General features: G+C 52.4%; 1 protein-coding gene across 6 annotated transcripts in view; it reads right to left on the bottom strand.

Moving 5' to 3' along the window:
• SEMA4D (semaphorin 4D) overlaps nt 1-18,066 on the bottom strand; it is a 122,306-nt gene that overhangs the window by 25,030 nt on the left and 79,210 nt on the right. For all 6 annotated transcript variants that reach the window (XR_005020290.1, XM_036855192.1, XM_036855190.1 and 3 more), the window contains 7 exons: nt 12,081-12,442; nt 10,545-10,690; nt 7,635-7,697; nt 5,811-5,909; nt 2,580-2,673; nt 1,819-1,932; nt 862-1,013 (listed from right to left, as the gene is read on the bottom strand). Coding sequence is in view for 5 of the 6 variants with exons in the window: in XM_036855192.1 (XP_036711087.1) it covers nt 862-1,013; nt 1,819-1,932; nt 2,580-2,673; nt 5,811-5,909; nt 7,635-7,697; nt 10,545-10,690; nt 12,081-12,186 (774 nt within the window). In the remaining variant the exon portion in view is untranslated. The remainder of the gene's footprint in view (nt 1-861; nt 1,014-1,818; nt 1,933-2,579; nt 2,674-5,810; nt 5,910-7,634; nt 7,698-10,544; nt 10,691-12,080; nt 12,443-18,066) is intronic.

Below are 18,066 nucleotides of genomic sequence, written 5' to 3' on the forward strand. Positions count from 1 at the left end.
AGCACAAAACCAAACCAACTAAACCCTCTCGACGAGCAGTCTCCCAGCTGCAGCTAGAACAACTGTTCGACTCTGCCCACACTCTGTGTCATGCAGCAAGGATGGCAGACCCCCGCCATCCTTGCACATGTTCACTGCTTTGGCCCTTTGTCTCATGTGCATCTCCAGACTCACGACCCGTCCGTGAGTGACTGGCAGAGCCAGGGGCTGGTGGACGCACAGGCTCCCCAATCTGTCTCAGGCCAATGTGTGTAAGCGTGGTCTCCCCTGCAAGGCGCTCCTTGTGGGAGATCAAATCTTCACTTCCTTCCAGCCCCCAAGTTATCTGCTGAGGTGCTCTGGTCCTGCCAGGTTCTCCGAAACACTTTTTAGTGAACTGACCACCAAGCAGCAATCGTGAAACACCCCTGACATGACTTGGTCTGGAGAGAAATACTGAAACTCTTACAACTGGATGCAGAAGAACATGAAATCGACGTATCCTTACTTATTCTGGACACAATGAAAATGCACCCCTCCCCATCTCTACGTTGGAATGGAAAAACCCCAATTCCAACAGAATTTGGTTAACACAGTACAGAGAAACTAACTCCTTATAAGCTGGGGGAGGTTTGAGGGAGGTGTGTTAAGAGCAGAGCCCTGAGGACAGGCATCGTCACACGCGGGGCGGGTGCTCCTGCGGTCTCCAGGGAGGCCCGCAGGGAGGACAAAGGCCCGAGCCCTCGGCCCGTCCACGCTGACATCTGTGGCGTGGAAGAATAAAGTGGTCGGGATATGGACATCTCGGAGAAAGTGTGGCGCCTGGGCGACATGCCCTCGCCGCGGGCTGGGACCAAGGAGAAAAGGAGGGTAGGGGCTCACCTTGCAGACCCTCGCTACCCGTGGGATCATCAGCTTGAAGATGAACTCGTACTCCACAGACACCTCCGTGAAGAAGAAGTAGACCTTGTCGTCCTCGCCGTCCCCACCCTCCGGGCTCTCTCCTATCACGTCAGCAAACACGAAGCTGGGCTCTGCAGGGAACAGACGCTCTGGTTATGCCTGTGCACACCGAGGGCCCGGGCACCCCTTATCGAGGACGTGGGAGGGTGCCCATGCCATACCCCAAACAAACGCCAGGGCCCAGGAATGATGACGGTGCCCATCTTGCCCTCCTTGGCCTAAGGAGATGCCCGAGATGGGGATTCTGAAGCACAGCCTCCTGGTCCAGCCCAACAACTGAGGGCTGGGCCTGCCAGTTGGGAGGCCCCCAACTGGGGGCCCCAGGGAGCTAGATCCCACCATAGCCCGGAGACCCACTGGAAGATATGCATTTGCCAGTTTAAATAGCACGTGCCTAAAGAGACAAACTGCTGACCACCAGATCCAGGTGCCCCAAGGCTCTGGCTGGCTGGCCAATGCCCACGAGAAAAGTCCCCTGTGAGCATCTGTGAGCCATCTGGACCGTGAATCCAACATGGACACATGCTGTCCAGAGATAATGGTATATCACATGCTGATGTAACGAGCCTGAGCTCGCCGTCCTGAGCCTCCCAGATCCGTTTTCAAGAAGGGGTAAAGGCAGGCTTGAAACAGCGCTCTCTTAGCAGAGAAGAAAGCAAAGAAGCCCGTGGATGCTGGCTGTGGAGCCCCCAGCAGTTCCAGAAGCATCCCTACTGCACCGGGGCTGACGTGAGCCCCGGGACACAGGAGGGTGAGCCGCAGATGCCCTCCTGTGAGGCTGGGAGCCGGCAAAAGGAGAACTCGAGTGAGGGCTCTGCCGGCGAGGAAGCCCCCCCGAGCAGAAACACACCTTCCATGACGCCACCTGCTTCTTACCGTTAAGCCAAGGAATCGCATACTCCGTTCTCAGAGGACTGTGGGAAGAATTTCGGGAGATGATGGGTTCGCTTCCCAAAAAGTTATACGACGTCCCAGAATAAAGCTCTCCATCTTCAGGCGGAAAGAGGAAAAGGGAATCAACACTAGTGCCGGGGACAGACGCTCAGCACCACATTCTCCTCCCAAGCTAACACAAGTCCTCCCAGGAAACGGAGAGACTATCGCCCTGCTTCTGGGCGCATGCTTCTGCTTCCTGAGTCTTCTGTTTTGTTTCTTTGACGTGGGTAATTTTAGGCTCCACGTTAAACTGTTAGGGGCAATGAGTAACACACGCAAGTAACTCCTGCATCCAGTAAAATAACAAACACAACAGTGGGTGCACACAAGGCTCCTGGCCTGCTCGCCTTGGGTGTACAAGGCTGTTCCAAGGCAGGTCGTGGCTCAGTCACAAACGTCCCTCAAACGGGAGCATTAACTCAATGTGACCGAGTGATCCAGATGATCTGCACAAATGACAGATATAAAATAATCTCTTCCTACAAATCTAACTTGAGGACTGTGGAGGTGGCTGGTTATCCTACTGAACAATGAATTCAAAAGCTTGTATCAGCGGGTCTGTGGAGAGGCTCCTGTACCTTCTGTGAGGATACTGAATATGGGAACGAAGCAGAGGGAGACCACTGTGGAGGAGGAGGAACGGGACCTCCTGGGGGTCCAGCAGAGCTAAGCCAGGGACAGACCCTGAGAGCAGGACTCACCAACCATGACGGACGTGTAGCTTTGTGCTGGGTCGAAGGGACACCTTCCTTTGCCATCTTCATTTTTGCCCAGAAATTTAAAGGATGTTAAGTTCTACAATTGAATGAAGAGAAAGAGCACCATAAAATGTCTGAACTTCTGTAGTCATAATATATCTTTGTGGGACCATTTAATTTACAGACTCACTCTTCTGGGGGAACAGAGGAGAGAGCACATGCACGGTCTACCACCTGGTCCCAGGTCTGGACGCTGGTGCCTTGGCACCCTCTGACACCCTCGAGAGCGCCTCCAGATCTTGGAGCCTCAGCTGACTCTCCTATAGGACGGAGACGGCAATGCCGATGGCTCTCGGGTCGTAGAACAGCCAGGGAGAACCAAACACGGGATGTGCTCCGGAAGGAACTGGAAGGCCACGTGCAGAACTTTAATATCAACAAAGACGCCTTCAAAGCAGCGGGGGACCAGGCTATCCAATAAACAGATAATAGGAAAAAAGGAGCAGAATCTCTACCTCATTCCACCCGTCGAAACACACTCCAGGTGGATCGATGATTTAAATATTAAAAACGGAACCGTGCTGCACTAACAGAAAGTATGGGTGACAATTTCAGTCTTGGGATAATCTCTCCTCACCTGACAAGACAGCCCAAAGCCAAGTAAGGGAAAAAATGGACAGATCCAGTACACAAAGCACTGGGAAGCATTTGTCCACAGAAGAATGAGACAGAGATCGACAGTGACAAAGTGGGGGAAATGCCTGCAAAATGACAGATGAGGCATTTCCATCCCTGAATATACAAGAAGCTTGTACAAATGAGTAATAAAGCATTTCCAGGAGGAAAACGGTCAAAGCACAGCAAGTTAGAGAAGAAGAAACCCATCCGGCAGCACAGACAAGAAAGGATGCCTGAGCTGCCGGCAACCCAGGAAGCACAAGGCAATGAAAGTGCGGTACCATTTTCCACCAGAAAGCCTGGCGAAGCTTAAGAAGATGGACACCCAGACTGCGACGGGTGGATGAGTAGCCCTGCTGTCTGTCAGAGCGAGGGAAACACGTCACAGACAGAGCAGAGAGGGCTCAGGGGCATGGGAAAAGATGCAGTTACATTTCTAACAGGCTGGTGGAAACAATATACAGACTTTTCACCTCTTAGGTTAAGGAGGTGTGAACTGGGGTGACAGTGCACCCCACTTGATGTGATTCACTGATTGCATTTCAAGAGGATGTTTGGGGAAATCTGAACAGGGACTGGAGGTTAGATGACATTAGAAAATTATTGTGTATCTCCTTAGATATAATGACAAACCCGGCATTATTGTAGGAAAATGTCATTATTCTGAGGCATGTGACAGCATTTAGGGGTCATGGGTGTGCTCACACCTGTGCACACATACGGATGCTCCCAACCATGCAATCTGTGTGGTTAGAACACATGTGTGTGATCAAGTTTTCTGTCGGCTTGAAATTTTTTTTAAATACTGGGAAAAAATATAGGTCTAGATTTAAATGAAACATATGATTCCCTTACCTCAACAACTGACATATCTATGGAATTTAAGTTTCAATTCCATACCTTAAGCTTCTAACTAGAGTTTAGCCAGGAAATCCCTTCACGTGCAAACTGTTTCTAATATGACTAATGTGACCTAAGGAAAAAGAAACTAAGTTTGTCTGTGAGGACTGAAGATCTCAACACGTAGATGCACCCCCTACCCGGATCCCAACCTCTGCCGCCAGAGTCTGTGGACACAGACAGCCCGGCAGACCCACCCTATGCATGGACCCCACCCCAGGGGTCTGTGTGCAGATACAAGGTTTTTGAAGCAGGTCCTTACTTCGCCCATACTTTGTCCTGTCATGTATCTCCGACTCAAGCTTGGAAAACATTTTTTTAATTCCAATGAATTTAGGGTTGAAGCAAACTAAGCTTGCCACTTTAGCATACTTCACTCTTGAATAATAGGGACAAACACCAGAAAATGTGCTTCATTATCGATCCTCAAGTGCATTTAAAACACTCCTCCCTCTTTGTGGTTGTTATAAATGGCTCATCAGATTATCTGTAAAAAAAGAGTATCTCCCAGAGAGATGCTGCTATCTAATCCGCTCTCTCCTTCCGGCTCCCCGTCAGCAAGGGAATCAGGAGTGGTGGGAGGGCGGTGTAAGAGTGGGGGGCCCTCTCCAAAGGACCCTACTGAGAACTGACGAGGCTCAAGGAGAGTCAAGGACATGATGCAGGTGACGGAGACAAGGGTCCTGCTTCTAAAACCGCTCAGCAAACTGGCATTGTGTTGTCACTCCTCAGAGGGAAGAATTCCAGAACTGCCTATCAGTGGGCAACTTGTACCCCAACAGCCAACACTGAAGGTGGTGGCCCAAGACCAGAGCAGCAGACGCCGTCCTAGTGAGCCTGGGCTGCCATGACGACCACAGACAGGGGTCGGGGGAGCTGCAACCACACATGTTCCTGCCTCATGGTTCTGGGGGCTGGAAGTCCGAGATCAGGGTGTCAGCACGGCTGGTTCCCAGTGAGGAACCTCTTCTTGGCTTGCGGACAGTCACTTTCTTGCTGTGACCTCACATGACAGAGGGAGAGAGCTCGAGAGCTCTGGTGTCTCTTCCTCTTCTTATAAGGCCATCATCCTATCAGGACCCCGCCTTCATGACCTCGTTTAACCTTAACTACCTCCTCACGGGCTGCATCTCCAAATACCATCACATTTGGAGAATTAGGGCTTCAACATATGGATTTTGGGGAGACACAAACATTTAGTCCGTAACATATATGAACCAAGAACAAGGGATCCAAGAGCAGAAGTCCTGAGTTTTCCACTTGACCAGGGCCCATGTCATAGCCAGGGCTCCCTCACAAAATACAAAACGTGACAAGGAGAAACAGGCAAGATGCTGGATCAGGGCACATTGATGCTTCCTCTCTGTCAACACTGGCCTTCCCAGAAGGTCCCCCCCACTGCCAGCTCTGCACTATGGGCCAGCGGTCCTGTAAGTCCTGCACCCGGTCATGCCCTCAGTCATGGTGGTTTACAGACAGGAAGGCTTAGAGGAGGCCGGGGAGTGGGCGGAGGCCTTCTGAGGAGCCATGGGCCACCCCCATCCCCACACAGCTGGCAGGAGAAAATCCTCCCAGACTGCAGAGTGGAGACCACTGGCCGCTGCCTCAAGCCCCACGCTGCTTTAACTGCTGACCAGGGGACCTGCGCGGCCTTACCAGGTGGTCACAGGCTGGCTGGAACGCGTTGGTCCCGCACACGTAAAGGGCACTGGCGCTGAGGGGCTGCAGCACTCGGATGTAGTTAAGGCATTCTGTCTACAAGGAAGAGAAACGCACGGGTCAGCCACCGCGCAGGTTCCACCGGACGCCCTCCGCGATCCCAACTGTCCAGCCTGCTGGCTTCAGAGCATGAACCAGCCAAGCACACGCCCGACAGCAGCTCCTCACGGCTCACTGATGACCAACCCGACGGTGAATTCACTGCCACCCTTCCACCTCGGGCCTCAGGTGCCATCCGTCTGCACAGGCCAGCCCTGCCCTGCCTGGCACGGTGGGAGCAGGCTCCCGGAGACCCGGCTCCACCCCTGCACAAACCTAAATCTGCAGCTGGCCAGAGTGCTTCTGTCTCTGCAGGGCCCACAGGCTGCTGTCAAGCGCCAAACAGATTTCACCTCAGTCACTGATTTATACTCAGCAAAGATGTATCAGCCAAAAAGCAATGAAAGCTGACCTCAAACCTTACTGGACACCCGGCACAGGGAAACACGCATTTACTTCTCACTGAACACACAAACCATTCATTGTGTTGGCAGGCCCGAGGGGGTGTGTGCTGTGCAGAGTTCCCTCCACCCTCCCTATCTCTGGGGGACCCCACCCTCGACGCCCCAGTGTGTGCAACTGGAAGCAGTGCTTCTCAGGAGAGGGGTGTGTCCGGCCCGCCTAGCTCAGGGGAGAGGCAGGACTAATGAGGAGCGCCGAGCCCGGCTCCACATCAGAAAGGCCCCGCAGGAAAACCAGATGCCACTGAAGAACCCACCCACTATTTTAGGCTGAAATGTACTTGGATTATATGTGCTAGCATCTGAAATTATCTCCACTCGGGAAAGGTTTTTTTTTTTTTTGCCGTAATTGTTTTGAAGCTGGTTGGAAGTAATTCATCGTCCCTGAAAGAACTGGGAGGGACCCTTGTCCGCTGTATGGCCTCCACATGGGGCCGGCCAAAGTGCCTGTTCTAATTTAGCTCTAAGACAACTCCCTGCGACACCTGTTATTACACTGCGATGCCTGCATTTTCCCTCATTTCGAATTTAGTGACTTTGGTGAAAGTGTTTCGTACTTTGCTAAAAAAGTTTAGCCAGAAAATTTTTTCTGTTTTTGTTTTTTAATTTTAATTGCTTTGAAATTAGCCAACAACTACAGAAATTGACTGTAACTCAGCTGTCTTAACCAACTACCAAGGAAGATGGGGCGCTTATACTCCAAGACTCCGACACTGGCCCAGCACCAGTTAGGGGCAGGGCGGCCCAGGTGGGTGGTAGCCATAACCCAGAGCTCTGGAGGCAGATGGGACACTCAGCCCAGCGCTTCCCGGATGGCCACCACGCTGAGATGCCCAGTACCTCCTAGAGAAGGAGCAGAATCTCAAGGCACAGATGCCGCCAACGATCCAGAAACCCCTCCAGGCCACTGGGGCTCAGGGAGGGCAGGAACCCTGCACCGTACACCTTCAGGCCAGCAGGCACCAGACATCCTTTTCTGTAGTCAAAAGTTTCAGGCCATTTGAATAAATTCAATTCAGATAAACTTTAAAGTACTTTTCTAAAGCCTAGTATGTCTGGCACTTGCACTGAGAGCCCCAGGCGCACCACTTGGGAACAGGGAGGTAACCTGCAGGATGAGTCGCGATGACGTGAGCAAGCCTGGCAGCGTCCTGAGGGCGGGGCAACCTGCCTGGGCGGCGCCACAGAGTTCTGGGCGTTCGGGAGAGTCAAACAAGTGAGACAGGCCTGGGTGGGCTCTGAAGCTTGCAAAAGAAATTACCTGTTTTGATTTCCCCTTTTCCGCGCATTTTGCTTTTTTATCTTCCGAGACCTTCCAATATGCCTGTGAGGAAAAACCAGAGTCCATTTCAGTGCATGTTCCCCCTTTAAAAGGAGATACTGGTATAAAAAACATACAGTTTACAAAGCACATGGTGGTGTTTAGAGCACAGGTATTTCCCGGGACATTAACATCTCAGATTGCAAAGCGAGGCTCAGAGAGCAGACGCTGGGACCCGTGAGCAACGGGGCTTCGTGAAAGTTCTGTGATCCGCATGCTGCAGCCAGGGGGCCTGGAAGGCGGCTCCCAGATGACTGCGATTTGCTGAAGAAACCTGCAAAAACTAAATGACTGAAAGTGGGGAGGATTCAATTATTTATCAAAAGAATAAACTGCAGGCATTTTCTTTTCTTTTTTTTCCTTTTGGTCGCACTGCATAGCATGCGGAATCTTAGTTCCCCGACTAGGGATCGAACCCGTGCCCCCTGCAGTGGAAGCGCAGAATTCTAACCACTGCACGGCCAGGGAATTCCCTAAACTGCAGGCATTTTCAAACATCAAGTGGGTTTTCTCATCCCTTCAAAACTGATTCTCAAGTCTAGTAAAACGTCTTGACGTTTACTTTATCAGTGGAACAGCAGGGTTATGATGCTTTAAATTTTATGTGACGGCAGCAGGTGAAAGTGACGAAGCCACGGGGCTCCCTCAGGTCAGATGTCTTCCCGCTGAGATCTGAACTCCTGCTCCCTCCACACCATGTGGACGAGTCAGGCTGGCAGATGCCTCAGCGCCCCACCCTCCAGAGGAAGGGCAGCAACAGCGCGGCATCACAGAAGGCTCCCACGCTCCTGCCTCACTGTCCCCAAGATGCCCCATCTGCCCGTGTGATATTCCAGCATTGATGCCAGAATATAATATATCTCCTCCCAGAGAATCAAAGCTGGCCATCGGGCACTCAGAGGTCAGGAAGCACATGGTGCTTCTCCATGGCAGTGAAGTGAATCCCTTAGCAATGTGATTTCAGAGAAATGGAAGTCCTAATCAGGACACATGAAAGCAGAACAAAGTCCCATTTCAAATAGCAACTTCCTTTAGAAATTAAAATGTAGACAATTTCATCATTATCTACAGGCAATGCATAAGGACACGGGAACATGAACTCTGACAGGCCCTTGATCACGGGCGTTTTCACTGAAGCTTGGCTGTAGTCCTTTCACTTTTTTTTCCCTTTTACGTCTATGGAGCCTAGAGCCTCTCGGTTACCCACAGTGATGGCATTAACAGAGCAACGGGGGCTCTGACTGAGCACCTGCAGGTCGGCACAAGCACGTGGTGGAACCTCGATGTTCCCAAGACGAGATTCTGAAAGGCAGTGTTAGCCCGAGTTGCTGGAAAGGAGAGTAAGGCCCAGAGGAACGGGATTCAATGAACACAGGGAGTAGGGGCTGAGCAGGGCAGGGCCTTAGCACCCCTCTGCTCTAAGTGCCTAGTGTTTCAAACACTTTATTTTCACAGGGTGATGACCAGAATCTCGTTTATGTGAAACAGAAATTAAGTACTATGCCTGACTCTGGAGATTAACACAAAATGAAACAAAAAAATAAGAGATCTGGGGCAGAAAAGGCACAAGGTGAGCATGGGCTGGCTTGATTCCAGAGAACCAGAAAATTACACCAACCACTAGGGTGGTGTCTAAGGATTCAGGAGCAGAGGAGAGGCTGCCAGAGGCCAGGAGGGGACAGTCCGAGCATTGGCTACAATGGCTTGAGGCACTTCAAACACGTTGAAATCCACGAGTCATGGTCATACTAAAAAACCAAAAACAGTCCAAAAACCCACTGTCTCCCTTTGGGGAGAACTTACTCATTATTTGGAAAACTAGTAAATAAAGGCAAAGACTTCAAGCACTGATCCTGCCATGTCCAAAGGAACTGGCCTCGGGAGATGTGAATAGCTGGCAACGGGCATTTCCCCGTCACAGACGATGTTCCAGCTCACAGATGGAGAAGGAAAGGTAGAGGCGGGACGTCCCATTCTGCAATCCTTGACGTGCTCCAGACTGCGACGGTCAAGGGCCAGGAGGAGGACGCCCGCCCGGGTGGAGGGTCCGGCCTCTCACAGGAGCCAGACTGAGGCTGGGGGCCGGACAGGACTGCGAGTGGCTCTCCCAGCACGCAGACCCAGGGCGGCTCCCAGGAATGGAGACTCGACGACGGATAGAGTGCCTGGCCACACAGACGGCCTGAGTTCAACCTGATCAAACTGAATAGTCAAACATCATCTATGAGGGAGTCCGTGAAATTTGAACACTATTTGATGAAATTAATTTTGGGGATGCAATAACGATATTTTGGTTATTTTGAAAAAAGGGAGTCCCTTCCTTTAGGAGATGCTCAGGGAAACATGTGCAGATGAAGAACATGTGTTTGGGATTCGCAAAGCCTCGCAGAGGGAGCAGAGGAGGAGGACATGGATGGGATGGGGGTGAACCCCCGGCCTGCAGGAGCCTCGACGGATACAGGGTTCATCGTATCACTCCCTCTGCTCCCGTGCGTGCCTGAGATTTTCCGTAATAAAATGTTCAAAAATCCAAGATAAAAAGAGGGTGATCCCTGGGTGAACTGCCAGCCTGGGGAGGACGGAGGCTGCCAGGGGACACCCTGAGATGGGGCGTCGTGGACACAGGGCGGGAAAGGAGCTTCAAGATGACAGGCCCTCAGCCCTGGTGGGCAGGAAGGCTGCTCGCTAGACGCACAGGACGCCCGTGGGGCTGGCCACTGGGGTGAGCAGACTCCACAGCCGAGAGCGGGCCCGACACCCCAGGGGCAGGCCGGTGTGTGGATCTGAGGAGAAAGCACTGGAAAGGGTCTGTGGCCCAGACAGCAGGGGAGCGGGGAGCCCACACCATACCTCATGTTGCTTCTTGGAGATATTGTGTGCGTTCAAGGCAAACACGGCTTCCCGGGCGCCCACGTACAAGGTGTCCTTGTCCTCACTCAGCAGCAAGGCCGAGTAGTTGAAGATGCCCGGCTCGTGAAACTGCACCAGCTGCACCTCTGGGGAGGGCGGGGTGGGGGGAGACCGTATTAGGTATTTCTGAGCTTGGACACAGCCTGAGCATCTGGTCCCCTTTTAGTGCGCGGCTGTCTCACTAGGGCCATGCATGGGTCTGCTGCCACAGTGGACAGGCCCCAGCCGAGGCCAGAACTCAGGCACCTTTGGGCGGAGGCCGCCACCAAGTGTGAGGCCCCAGAGCCACTGTTCTCTCCCGGTGCTGTGGCCTGACTTCCCTTCCTGCTCCCTCCAGCCCAGCTGAGTTCCAAACCCAGCAGCGTGACCTCCTAGGAACATGACCTTCAGGCAGCGTGACCTCTTCGCAGTGTAACCTTGTGACCTCCCAGGAGACTGCAGGCCAGACACCTTAAACTGCTGACCACTGTGGTTCCCTCTCCCTCCCATCAAACTCTTGTCTATGTGTATTTAATCGTCCACAGATGAGGTTTATAAAGAATATAACTATTTAGCATTTTCTTATTCAGAAAAAAATCATTTACCTCAAAGCCTTTAAAAAAATCTGTTTCAGCGATTACACCCCTTAACCCAAGCATTTTCCAAGGATAACCACCACAAACTTAAAAAGCAGAGAAACAAATGACTTTTTCACTTATTTGGTAATTGCATCAATAGCTATTTAGGAATATGAGGAATTTAAGGGTGAGCTATTTAGGAGTAATATAAATGTACTGACACTATTTCTTAAGGAGCTATTTCTTCTTTTTGACCATCCCAGCATCAGTTTTAAACTTGGCTTTCCATCTATCACCAAGCTCTGATTTTATTGAAGCGTTAGGTGTTCACGCTTTCTGCTCTTCTAATTTTCCATTGTTGAAGAAAGATACACACAGGATAGAGACTCTCCCAGCACACACACTGCCTGGAATTCTGCACAAGACAGCTCAAGCCCTGCAAGCACACCTCGCTCAGGACCACTGAGCCTGAAAGACTGGAGCGGAGGGGTTCCTAAGACACAGCTCCCAAAAGAGGAAATAAACAAAAGAGAAGCTAATAAATAGCAAATGAAAACAATTGGCCTGAAGCTCAGCTACACATAATTAAATATCCTCAAAATATTGATACTACTTGGTGTGGTTTGTGCCCAGGCAGTGTGCACCAAACGTCACCAGGCACAAGGAAGATAAACTTCCTTCCAGGGCCCCCCCTGATTTAGAAGCCAAATCAGCAGGCCAAGAACAAGCCCTGCGAGTGTTTCCAGTTATCAGACCATCTCCCCAGAAGCGGCGGTGCAGGCCGTCTGCCCACACGCAAGTGCCAGGAGGACAGACCCAGCAGAGCAAAGGGCACCCGTGCATCTCAACACCACAAGCAGGGAGCAGGGTGGCCATTCCCTTCAGATGCCACCAGCGCCTGACACGGTTCTGCCCTCACCTCTGTGCTCCCAGGTGATCCTAGGTATGGGTGCAAACGCCACGGCTGTCCCAAACACCACGGCGAGGGCGGTGAGCAGCCCCCCGACGGGGGCGCACATCCTCATCGGCTGGGGCCGCAGTGGGGACTTCGGCAGCAAATGCCCGCAGGCAGGCGAGCCCACGGTGGGTGTCAGGGCGGTCGCTGCTCAGAGCTGCAGGGCTACGACCTGCAGCACAGCCTGGAGCTGGTGGGCGGCGCCAGCCCTGAGGCCCCGCATTGCTCAGCACGCTGGGTGAGGTTGAGCTGCTCTCACCACTGCAAATGTCAGAGGCCACCTGGTTCTTAAACAGCGTGCTTCTCTACGGCCTTCTGAAGAAATCCTGGAAGAAAGTGAAAAGGAAGGGTTACGAGTCAGGATGTGTCGTAATAACGCCTGCTTTCTGTTTGCTCAGTATCCCCCCACGGCTCTGCTCTCACCACATCCCCAGCCACGGACTCTGTCTGCTGAGGAGAAGAGAGTGGTGGGGACATAGAGGGCTTCCTGTGGGGACAGCCCCACACAGACACCGCATCCCAGACAGAGTTACAGGCGTCAGGGCTTCCTGGTCCTCAGGTAGGCCCGGAACGCAGGACAGACACAGGGACCCAGACCAGGGAGACAAGTGCCTGCCTGGCTGCCCAGCTTCCTCCCTGTGCAGGCGCTGTGTCCAGCTGGTAATGCAATGGGAAGGTAGGGAACGGAACCGGGGTTTCAGTTTCCCTCGGAGACTCTGGCTTCCCAATTCCTGTAATACTCATCGAGGACGACAGCCAGAACTAAAGACTGGAGAGCTGTGCGGAGGCTGAAATGTGAGAGTACACACACAGACACACACACACGCATATGTGCAAGCACACACGTATGCACGCATGCATACAGACGCACACACATGCACGCACGCATGTCCTGGTCGTGCAGCAGTAGCTGACCTCCTGCAGGGGACAGGGCCACCCCGATGGCCTCGCTCCTCCAGCCTCACCGTAAAAGTCTGCATGTCATGGAAACTGGTCATGGGCTCTGAACTGTCACCGAGAAGAAGCACCTCATGGAAAGAACAGGCCTGTGCTGAACAGAGAACCTGCGGGGCTGGGGGTCCTCAGATCTCCTGGCACCCACGCTCTGACGCTGCCCCATGACTGCCTGGAGTCCCGGCCTCCCGCCTGCTCAACCCCGTGCACCATCTGCAAGGGTCCCCGCGGGGAGCTGCAGGGCAGCCCTGCTCCACATCAGTGAATTGGGGCAATAAAGGTCTGCCCCTGACCCAAGGCCCCACCAGGATCCCAGTGAGACTGTGAGATGGACTTGTCCCCGCCTTCTCAGGGAGAGGTTAAACCCAAACGTCGGCCTGAACAGAGGCAGGACACTTGCCAACCACATCTGGGGAATACAGTTAAGCTACAGCAGAACCACTGCACTTTGCAGATGTGCTGCCCCGCGGGGCCCACAGGGAATCTACAGGCACGCAACCTGCTCCTCAACTGAGTACCCTCTCCTGCAACACGGTGAAGCGGCTGCCGCCCGACACCCCTCTCCCCTCCCCCGGAGGCCCTGGGAGTCAGCCATCCTCACCTCCTCCTCTTCCTTCCACCCCCACCAAGCCAACCCCCCTCCAGGTCTACCAGGCCTACTGACACCCCCGGGCCCTCCCTCTCTAGGACCTTCCCCTGCCCCCACCACCACTGTCAGCATCCTGACCACCACCCCTCAGGACGCCCGAGGGACAGCCAGCTCCCTTGCTCCCTCCCCAGCCGTCCTCTCCTGGCTCCGTCTCCCTGGGAACCCCACAATTTGCCACAGGGCAGCACCTGTCCAGCCACCTGCCCTGCTGCTCTCTGACACATCAGGCCAAACCAAACCTCCCAAGAGGGTCTGGGGAGAAGGTCCAGCTTCCTGTTTACCTGGTTAAGTCGCTGCCTCCAGGGAGCTCTCCCTGCTCCTTCCTATTCTGCCTGGGAAGTCACCTCTCACACCCTGGTATCCTTCTCTGGCCCCCAAAGCCTAGCAGGGAGCACGGCTCACCCTCCACAGTGCTCTGGGGCCTTTTTATTTTTATTTTATTTACTTTTTATGTGTACGTATGGGCCACTACCATTCCTGCTCCACTTCACAAAGGAAGGACTCATGGGGGACTTTCACTGTGAGCACTTGCCACTGGGGAGATGCTGGGCAAGGGCCGGACACCAGGGGCCAAGCCTCACCTGCCCGCCCACCTTCCCTGCTCAGGCACCCACGCTTCACCTCCTCCTCCCAGCCCGAAGGCTGCCTGGCGGGGCTCCCCAACCACCCAGCATCTGCCCTCCATCCCAACACGCCTATTGGCCCGTGGAGTCAGGGAGCACACTGAGTCCATCTTTTCCTCCAGGGACTGGCCCATCCTGGGTGGAGACTGGCACCTCTTTTCGACAAAGGGCCGGATGGGCATTATTTTCAGCTTTTTGATTCCTAGAGCCTCTGTCCCAGTTACTCGAGCCCAGCACGGTAGCTCAAAAGCAACCACAGATGACGTGTGAATGGATGAGCAGGGCCGTTTGCCAACATAACTATTTACAGGATGGGTACTGGGCTGCAGGCCAAGCCCTGCGCTGGGGGCCCAGGGGGACGGCCAGCCCAGACACCCAGTGGCAAAGGCACGATCCATGCTAAACACAACACCGGATGCACCAGGAGGCCGAGGAGGCCGGGAGGGGAAGAAGAGAGAGAGCTGCCTCATGGGGTAGCCGTGAGTGCTCACTCTCTGCGGAGCCAGCTCTTAGAGGCACCCACCGTGTGGGTCACCGTCACCCTCGGCCGGGGCCCTGGGTGGGGACTCTGCTCTCCTGCCCTTAGCAGGGAAGTGAGGTACAAGGTGGCTCCAGAAGCCCAGGCCAGGCGAGGTGTTCCCGATGTGACCCACTCAGCAAACAGCCCCAGAGTGTCCAGTGAACGCTAAATACACCGCAGAAATCCTACACAGCCGCAGGACGCCCAGGCCCTGGCGAGAGCTATTCACGTGGATGATGCTGCTGGCTCGGGGTGCACCAGACACCCGCCTAGCTCGCTCCCGGGTCCATTTCCGCCACTACCAGTCTAATCGAAGCCGTGCCCACCCCACCCATCCCCCACCCTGACCTCTCCACAGCCTCCCACCCCTTTACCCTGCTTCCGTTCTTGCCACCTGGGGTAGAGATTGCTAGCTTCCTGTCCCAGCATCCACATCCCTTCATTCTCACTAACAGAATCTTGATTTTACCTAGGATGGCAGTGTGGCCAGCTAACCATGTCTCCCAGCTCCCCTGGTGGCAGTTCTGGCCAAAGAACTGTGGACAGAAGTTATTAGGTAGGAATTCCAGGAAAGCTCTCTAAAGGAGGCTGACTCAGCTAGTGTTGGCATTTTTTTTTTTTTTTTTTTTGTCTTCAGCCTTTCCTCCTTTTGCTGCCTGGAACTCAAATTTGATGGCTGGAGCTCTGCCAGCCACCTTGTGAACATGATGATAAGAGTCTCATTCTGAGAACAGCCAAGTGGAAATCCAGAAGAACTGGGGACCCTCACAACATACTGGAGACTTTACAACTGCTTTCTTCTGCCTACCTCTAGGCTTGATAATAAACTATTAATCTCTTTAAATTACTGTTTTTTCAGATCTTTGTTACCAGCAGTCAGATACAATTCCAAACAGATACAACCTCCCAGTAACACATTTACCAAACAGCAGCAGCAGCCAGAATAACGTTTTTAATGTAAATCAGAGCATATCATTTCCCTACGTGAAACATTTCTCACTCAGATTAAACCCAAGCACACAACCTTCTATCCAGCCTCTCCTGTTTCATGTTCCCTCCACCTTTCTGTCCCAGCCATTTCTGGACATGTGGACCCTGGCCCATCTGCAAGGACGTCTTCCCACTGCCTGGCAAAGCAATTCAGAACATTTCCAAATGTATCTGTACCAGAGATCACGTGCGTAAATCCCACGGCACAGTCTCATTACTTTACCAGCGAAGACTTTCTCTCTGTATAATTGATCAGTGACTGGCAGTGCATCCCCAAAGCTTCTCTGCTCCAAGCTCCCAAACAGGTAAGGTTTCTAGGAATGCTCCAAATCAGGGCAGGGAGAAGCTCAGTGGCTGCCAGGGTCAGAGCTGAGTGAGGGGCGAACAGGCAGAGCTCAGAGGATTTCGACCACTCTGGAGTGAGATGTTGATGTGGAGGAGGGGACAAGATATATGGAAACTCTATGTACTTTCTGCTCAATGTCACTATGACTCTAAAACTGCTCTTAAATAGAAAGTTCATTTAAAAAAACCCACAACACACCACCTCAGAGAGGTCTTTCCTGAGCACAAAAGGAGCATGTGTGAGGCCCTGTCCCAGTTTGCCCACAGCCTGGGGTGCCCTTCTGGCTGCGGGGCACAGATGTGAGGCCCACTGGGATGTTTCATTTCCCCTCAAACATCAGCATGGAGCCCAGTCTCTGTTGGAGGGAAACGGTTTGCAAGGATCCAACGGCAAGAACAAATTCCTACTTAGGTCGCTGATCAAGTCACTCCTCTGGGACATCCCATGACACACAATGCAACCAGGCTTAGAACCCAGATGTGGGAGATGGGAGAATCCCTCTTTGGAAACTGGTGCCCAGAACACAGAGATTTATCTCAACTCCCTCCTCATACCCAGTAAAATTCTGACACCCTAAAAGGATATAAACCCATACGGATAAAAATGGGGAGAGGGTGATAGCCCATGCGGATGTTAACAAACCTGGGAAACTAGAAAGAAAACAGAAGAGCAAAAGCAGTGGTGTACTGGCAAAGCTTAACAACTGGCTCTCCAAGGGGGCAGGGTGCCCTGCTTTGTAGTGTATGCCGACCCCTGGGGTGTAAATGCTGCTTTCAAGCTTCCAACATGATGTCACTGAACACAGAGATAGGGCGACATGCACGCTAGCACACCAGGGCACGGTATTGCCACCACACAGATACAACAGGCACGTGGCCTCAAGAGCAGGTAATAGCACAGGAAGTAGTAAAATGCACAGGAAGCAGTGGGTTTTGAGTATGTTTACCTTCACTTGTATTTTTAATACAATTTATTTAAGTCCACATAATTTAGTGTTTGATAAATGGCTGTGTTCACTAGCACACCACTGCCAGTAATTAATTGCCTTTGGGGACAAACAGAGCTGAAACCGGAGCCTGTGAGAGGAGAAGTCACAAAGAAACCTGAGAAAATGAAAGCGACCTTAGAAATTAAAATCTTGATTAAGGCAACAAAATGTTCAGCTGAAGGACTGGAAGATAAAATTGAGGAGGTTTCCTAATAGTTGAACAATGTGACAGAGATAAACACAGGGAGAGAAAAGAGAAGAAAGCTAGAAGATGGATTCAGGAGACCCATGTCTAACTGACAGGAGTTCCAGAAGAGAGTGAGAATACAAGGAGTTACCAGAGAAATAATAACAAGAAAATGTCCAGAATAAAAAAAAACACAGATTTATAGAATGGAAGAGCCCAGCAGTGCAATGAATGAAGAAAGACTGCAGTAGAGCCCTGGGAGACAAAGGGGGAGATTCTGAAAGCTTCCAGAGAGACAACGGGCTCCAGACAATGACCTCTCAAGAGCCACGCCAACAGCTAGGAGGCAGCACAATGCCTTTAAAGTCTCAAAGAGGGAGGATTGCTCATGCAGACTCTCAAATCAAACCCAATTATCAATCATCTGAGTGTAGCACAGAAACATGTCCCAAGCATGAAAGTTCTTAGAACTTTTACCTCCCTTACATCCTTTCTCAGAAAGCTACTGAAGGACTCACGCCACCAAAACAAGGGAGCTGTTTCCCTGGTCTTCCTGAGAAGGAAGAAGAGCTGGGGGACAAGAGACAGGGTGTGCTACATGGAGAAGGGGTGCAGGGAGCAGGAGACAGAGGCCGAGGGGGTGCAGGGGAGATCACGCATAGTTTCCGTGGGTTTGTGCACTGAAATATGAGG

This window comes from Balaenoptera musculus, chromosome 6 (assembly GCF_009873245.2).
Source record: "Balaenoptera musculus isolate JJ_BM4_2016_0621 chromosome 6, mBalMus1.pri.v3, whole genome shotgun sequence".
Lineage (NCBI taxonomy): Eukaryota > Metazoa > Chordata > Mammalia > Artiodactyla > Balaenopteridae > Balaenoptera > Balaenoptera musculus.